This window comes from Gekko japonicus, unplaced genomic scaffold (genome assembly GCF_001447785.1).
Source record: "Gekko japonicus isolate JY-2015 unplaced genomic scaffold, Gekko_japonicus_V1.1 scaffold170, whole genome shotgun sequence".
NCBI classification, from domain to species: domain Eukaryota; kingdom Metazoa; phylum Chordata; class Lepidosauria; order Squamata; family Gekkonidae; genus Gekko; species Gekko japonicus.
Window position 1 is genome coordinate 1,542,784 of NW_015160212.1, and position 7,090 is coordinate 1,549,873.

Sequence of the window (7,090 nt, forward strand, 5' to 3'; positions counted from 1 at the left end):
GTCCCTCCTGTAAAATCGTTGGAAGGGAAGTACAAAGGCAATGCTCTTGATTTATCTCACAGGAGCAGGAAAAGCAAGAACCAAAGTCCTGTTCACAAGTTACAGTGAACACACAATCCGTGTACTGTTCTTTATATGAGCGATGAGTCTTTCTTATGTTTCAGCCAACGCATATACAGCTGAACAAGTGATAAATCCCATATCTATCGGTCCCTGGTGTCATTTGTAAAGTGAACACACATTGGCTCTTTCTTACAAAGATGTGCACGCATACGGGCAGGCTGTATGTGCATTCGCTGGCCTTTAGAAAGAGACTAGCTGGCAAGCACACCAAGATGCGCGACCCTGGCTGATGCATCTCTGGCCAGTAGGTCACTACCTCTTTCCGCATACCATTGCAAAGATGTCTTCACCTGGTATTTTATGTCACTCAAGAGACTGAGAGCTCCTCTGACTGAACAGAAGTGTCTGAATTTTTTTTCAAAGCCATCTGTCCATATATTCAGATACAACAAAGCTCTTCCCTAACCAGCCATGGCTGCTGCTCATCCCCTTCCATTACTAGGCACAAAGTTCTACTACTGACAGTGCAATGGCAGCCATCTCCATCTGTACAACTAACCACAAAAGCTCTTTAGACACACCCTCACCTGTCGCAGGAATGGCAGGCTTTGCAACACCTACCACAAAACCACAATTCCCACAGCTGACTGGAACAAAGCCACCACAGTATAGGTGCAAGCCAAGTCATGACCACATGTACAGATACAGTGTACATGAGGGTGGGGCACCTTTCCGGTATACCTCCTTGGCGATTTACAGTTTGACTACAGCAGCGAGTCACTGTATCTCCTACTGATTTGTAATTTTTCAGGAGAAACATAAGAAGTCCAGCTCCAGTTCTCAGTCTTCTAATTTTGACCCATTTATTTTAGTCACCTCTACCCTACTCTCTTAAAATACAAAAGAGGCAATTAAAAACAATTTAATTGTACAGTCCAAGCATAGAAATTAATCACATATATTAAACATAAAGACTTATTTTCATTCATTAATAACCTTTAGGTAAAGGTAAAGGTTCCCTTGCTCGAAAGGCAGTCGAGTCTGACTCTAGGGTTGCGGTGCTCATCTCCGTTTCAAAGCCGAAGAGCCAGCACTGTCCAAAGACGTTTCCGTGGCCATGTGGCCGGCATGAGTAAACACCAAGGCGCACGGAACGCTGTTACCTTCCCACCTAAGTGGTACCTATTTATCTACTTGCAATTTCTTGCTTTCGAACTGCTATGTTGGCAGGAGCTGGAACTAGAGACGGGAGTTCACTCCGTCTTACGGCACCTGGGTCTCGAACTGCTGAACTACTGACCTTAAAAAAACCTTTAAAAATTTTTTTTAGACTTATGAACAGATTTAAGTGGAAATTATTCAGACAGAAACAATGCACGTCTCGCTTCAGAGAATTTGTTGGAAGAGTTTTACAGGCACTGTGGAGCACCAAAAAGACTAATCAGTGAGTTCTAGATCAAACCAAGCCTGAACTCTCCCCAGAAGCTAAAATAACCAAACTCAGGGTACCATAATTTGGTCACATTATGAGAAGACAACACTGGAAAAGACAATGAGACTAGGAAAAGTGGAAGGAAGCAGGAAAAAAGAACCAAGAGGAGTTGGATTGACTCAATAAAGGCAACCGTGGCCCTCAGTTTGCACGACCAGAGCAAGGCAGTTACAGATGGGGCATTTTTGGAGGTCATTCATTCATAATAGAGTCACCGTAAGTCCGAAGTGACTTAACACACACACGCACAGTCCCTACACCAATTTCTCACAATCTAAACGGCCGTAAGGAAAGTAAATATGGTAACAAGAATTGAGTATGAAACTTTGCAGTTACATAAATTTAGGCTCCGCTCCAATTTGGGATGGGAATGAAGCATTTATACAGAGGAGTTGACAGACAGGTGCATTAAGGGAAATGCCAAGAGAGAAGCGGCACAAAAGGGCACCAAGTGAGGATAGGCAGTCCTTTAAGTGAACAGCCAAGGCGTGATATGACCACCGTTGGCAGGCCAAATGGAAAATGAAGGGAAAAAAAGGCTGGCACAAGCCAAGAAGCTAGAAAGGTTGCCTTGGTGCACTGCCTTCCTGGCCATCACTGCCATTAACAGAACACCACCATGACCGTACTCCGCCTGGAAGGGTCAGCAAGGTGCCCCACTCATCGAGCAATCAAGATACAGGAGAAAGAACTGGGTCAGGAAGAAATGCCAACAAACTGTTAGGGAAGCCTCTTCCGCCTTAGTCCTTGTACAGAAATGCCAACAAACTGTTAGGGAAGCCTTAGTCCTTGTAGAGTGTGAGCCAAAGCTGAGTTAAGCCCTTCTAAGCACATTTACTTAAATGGTCTCAGAAGGGTGCAACTCTGCTCAGGATTGCACTGTAAGCTATAGAGGTAATGGTGATAAGTACTCCGTAATCTCTCAACGTGGCAAATCTGCAAAAAAAAACAACCCAAGAGTGAGTGGGTGGAACCCCACGTTTAATATATCACAATTATAGTTGCTGTGCACCATACAAATGAATGAAAAGTTGGTTTTCATCTTGTTGGATATGTATCCCCTGGTTACTCGCAAGGTAGCGCTTTTTGCGCTTGCAGCCAGAAAAGTTAGATCCAATGTTGTTTCCAGTATCGTCTAACATAGAGCTACAAAACTGGTAGCATACCTTTCATTATTTTAAAACTTTGATTGTTTTATTTGTTCAAATGTTATACAGTCTTATTCTGAAGGCTTTGTTTTTAAGAAATGTACTTTTGAACCCTAAATTTATATTGTGTATTTATATTTTATATTGTGACGGCCAATGGCCATATACAATAAACTTACTACTACTACTTACATACAAATACAGAGGAGTCATCTTAAAAGATGCAGCAACAAACTAATACAGGCTGCCTCACTGGAATCTGTACCAGACGGAAAGTCTGCTGTGGTGTAGTGATGAGAATTGTAAGACTAGAATGTGGGGTGACTGGGTTCAAATCCCTCGCTAGGCCATGGAAGCCTGCCAGGTGAGTTGAGGCCCCTCACAATCTCTCAGTCTAACCTAACCTCACAAGGCTGTTGTCGCAGAGGTAGGAGGAACAATGTGAAAAGCTGCTGAAAAGCAGGATGTATTTTTTAAAAAATAAGAAAAGATCTGTGGCACACGTAAGCTATTGACTCTTGTGCATACCTCAGCCAGAACAATTGCCTGCTGAAGTAGCAAAGGAGAAGATGGGTACGTAAGAACGGTCAGAAGGGAGGGGCCAGCAAACATTCACTACGAAGATACTGACCCAGAAAGTACGGGGACTGCCAATGGGCATGACAGTACTAGAAGAACAACATAAAGTTACTTTCACACTTTCTTAAACGCTGAGAGCCAAAATCAAAAAGAACAGACCAAGTCACGTTATATGCCTTCTGTCAGCACGGCCAATTTTTCTTGAGCGAGGAAAAGCAGAAAGCATCTATCCCAAACTCCTATAATTAAAGGCAAACATATGTTTGCCAGGTGCCTCCCCCTTCTGAGTTTTAGGCACTAAATGAAGATGATTTTATTTCCCAGAGCTCTGGCAAGAGGTTCCTTCCCTTCCCCCAACCCTCCATTGGCTTTCAAGGCTCCGCTGCTCTTATTCTCTACAGGGTCACTGCTTTTTTTAACTATAATTTTAGGTCAAGATCTCTAGAACATTATACATTTTTAACTATGAACTGTTTTTGTTCCTTTTTGTACACTGCCACAGGAGCATTTTTTTGAGAGGCAACGTCAGGACCATTAAAAGAAAATAGAGAGGGGGACCAGCTCAATGTCACATGAGGTCAACACCAAAGACAGGACCAGGCATGTCTGCCGCCCTTCCGTCAGCTGATCCAGCTACCGGAGATGCGGTTCCAAAGCCACCGGTTCCATCCAAGGGGATGCAAATACCAACAGCCTGATCCAGAAGCTGGTAAACTTGAGCATAGTTAAGGGGCAAGTCCTAAGCAGTCTACTCAGAGGAATTTCCCATTTTAAGTGTTCTTAGGATTGCAGCCATAGTCCCTTAACTTTAGGTTCCAACTTTTTCTTGATAAAGGGTACGACAAGAATTCAAAGAAATAATCAACCGTAACAAAGTCATAAATATAAACTAGAGGAAGGGATTAATATGGTACTGTGCCATATTACTTTTAAAATGCTACTAAAATCGTAGTGCGCTGATAATTCACATTATTATTAGGGTCTTAGTAGTTTCTGACAAACTTCACTGGACCACAATTTCCAATCCACATTCCATGGCTCTGATATCTCTTAAATGTGCAAATCAAGACCTGGGAATAAAGTCTTTCCTCCTACATCTCCAGTAACCACGCAGTCACACAGTGGATTTGTTAACCTCCATTATCTTCAAACAACTGACGATGAAAAGGAAACCTCTGCCAGGATTTGACTCATTATAACCTATTTTAACATCACAAACCTGAACGACCGACTGAAATACTGGGTGACTTAAATGTAAAACTATCTATGATGTTGGCAAACGTGTCCTTCTCAAATGTGAGTCTGCCAGCTACCTAGAATATGGGAATCGGGAGGAGCATTTGTAAGAGACGACAGGGAAGCAGAAGAGGGAACGACCCTCCCCCCAGAAAGGCAAAATGTTTTCTTTAAAATCTGTGGCGGATGAGGGTTAAGGAACCTCTCTCCCACCCAAAAATTCTCCCCTGCAAATGTCTCCCAACCCCATACTGCCATGGTGATGGAAACAGTATTGGGGGGGGGATTCCAGGTTTCCTTCTTAACCGGGAGTTCCATACTGTTGCTTTTAAAGATTTACTGTATAAAGCCAATCCTGAAAAACCAGTATGTGACTCCCTCCCCCCAGCTGTCAAGTCACAGCCACTTAGGATGACTGTAGGGTTTTTCAAGGCAAGAGACGTTCAGAGGTGGTTTGCCATTTTCCTGGCTCTGTGTAGCAATGTTGGGTTTAATTGGTGGTCTCCCATCCAAGTACTGGCCAGGGCTGACCCTTGCTTAGCTTCCAAGATCTGATGAGATCGGGCTGGGCAGTATGAGCATCATGTAGCTCCTAGAACTAGTACAGCATCCAGAAAAGAACAGCCACACCATTCCCTCTTCCTTCACTCCTACCAGCCAGTAACCTTTTGAAAATGTCACGTAACGTTTCAGTTTTGTGGTCTAGTTTTAACTTGCGCTCAACAATAAATTAGGCTGTTAATGCTCAATCCCAGAACCACCCGTAAAATTATACAGACACTCTCGAATCCTTAATACGCTGTGCTCTAACCTCTCACACACCCATTTGGAGTGATACTAGGCTCAGAGCTTGACTAGCCCTCAATCCTCTTACCAGATATTCACATGATAATAAGCAATCAAAAGCAGTGTTGTGCTTTATCAATATGCATTTAATAAAAATGTCATCTCTAGCAACAGCGATGCAGTGGGGGACTAAGTGGACAGTACATCAAAAGTTCTATCGCTCTTCCACTTAAGCTTGTTCTACGTTTTCAAAAGGAATACAGACATCTGAACCTGTCATCTAGACCTGCATGACTTGTGATCCCACCAGGGCAAATCTGGTGATGAATGGCAGTTCCGCTTACTGTCTGGGGCTACAAGAACATGGGGGGGGGGGATTGCTACACACCCAGAAGGCACCATACATGGGTGGAGGGGGCTGTTTTCTCCTTGGCGGACTGCACTCTCACAAATTTACAGAACTGAATGGGTACACATTCTGTCAGGCAATTATATCCCTTAATGTAAACCCACCAAAAAGCTCAAGTACACCTGGGACTGCAACCTTCACACAAAATCTTCAGGAGCATAAGAGGAAACCAAGTTAAAGCCTGTTGTAGATCCAACATTCTCCCAGAGATAACCAGACTGAACTATCTTTCTATGAAAGTTATACCCTTGTCTGAATTACGTAGAATGGGAAACAGATGGACTGCAAATTATGTTGGAAAGAAAACTGCTCACCAAGACCATACCATCATCTGATTAACACAGCTGGAAAGTTGTTGATTCAACATCTGTCTGCGTTTTCAGGAAGTACGCACATCACTACTGTGTAGCTCAACAGAACGGGGCCACAGGCCTACCCTTTGTAAGGCACTTCCTTCTTAACCTCAACTCTGAAGGCCCTCTTATACTGCAGAAGATTCACGTCGAGGCTGATGCGTTAATAATGCACAACCTAATAAAGAATTATTCATTGTGCACGAAACAGAACCCGAAAGAAGAAGCATCGGTTGGAGATCGCCAAAGCTCTTCCCTTTAAAGACTGTGTGAACGAGGCAGACCCATCACTCTCCACAGACATGCCTAACAAAAGCTGCTGGGAAAGCCACTGAAATGTGGAGCCGGGCAGGCAAGCAGACAGACGAGTCACCTCTCTCTGGGTTCAGGGGGAACTACGAACAGCTCCTGCACCCAGCGTCCTGCAAAAAAAGCATTCCCATATACAGTGAGCCAGTCAATGCTTGGAGAGCACGGCCTTCAATGGAGACCGAGAGGATCCAAGTTTATTTTGAGCCGGAACGGAAACAAGAATGGGTTTCTAGATTCATTTTGTGTGGTCCTAAATGGAAGCCACAGGGTGTGCCTTTTCCGGGCTGGGTGGGGAAGGAAGCTGTCACCCGGGGCCTCCCAGAGCCCTGACAGCTTCCGAACAGTCTTCTAGGGCAGGGTCCTCTTCCCCCCCCCCCCCCCCGGTTTTATTTTTTTAAAGGCCCAAAAAGGAGGGCCCGGTTTGAGCCCCGACGACTAACCCCGGGGGGGGAGGAGGAGAAGCTGGCAAAGGTGACCGACTGGCAGATCAGATGCAAAAAAAAAAAGGAAAAAAAAATCGATACTCACGGCTAACTTTCATGCTGCCAAAGGCCGACGGCTGCTGCACCGGCTTGCAGCTCTCTGCAAAGGAGGTGGTCCTGGGCCGGCCCGACATGGCTCCGCGCTTCCCTTCGGGCTCGCTCGCCTGCCCCCCCACCCCGCCGCCCCCCCGCGCCCCAGGCCGGCTGCCTCTGCCGCCGCCGCCCCCTCC

At 45.1% G+C, this 7,090-nt stretch overlaps 1 protein-coding gene across 2 annotated transcripts in view; it reads right to left on the reverse strand.

The window, feature by feature from the left end:
• GSK3B (glycogen synthase kinase 3 beta) overlaps positions 1-7,038 on the reverse strand; it is a 126,348-nt gene extending 119,310 nt beyond the window's left edge. For both annotated transcript variants that reach the window (XM_015409959.1, XM_015409956.1), the window contains exon 1: positions 6,907-7,038. In XM_015409959.1, the coding sequence (XP_015265445.1) occupies positions 6,907-6,994 (88 nt within the window). In that variant the 5' untranslated portion in view covers positions 6,995-7,038. The remainder of the gene's footprint in view (positions 1-6,906) is intronic.
• Between the last annotated feature and the right edge of the window lie 52 nt (positions 7,039-7,090).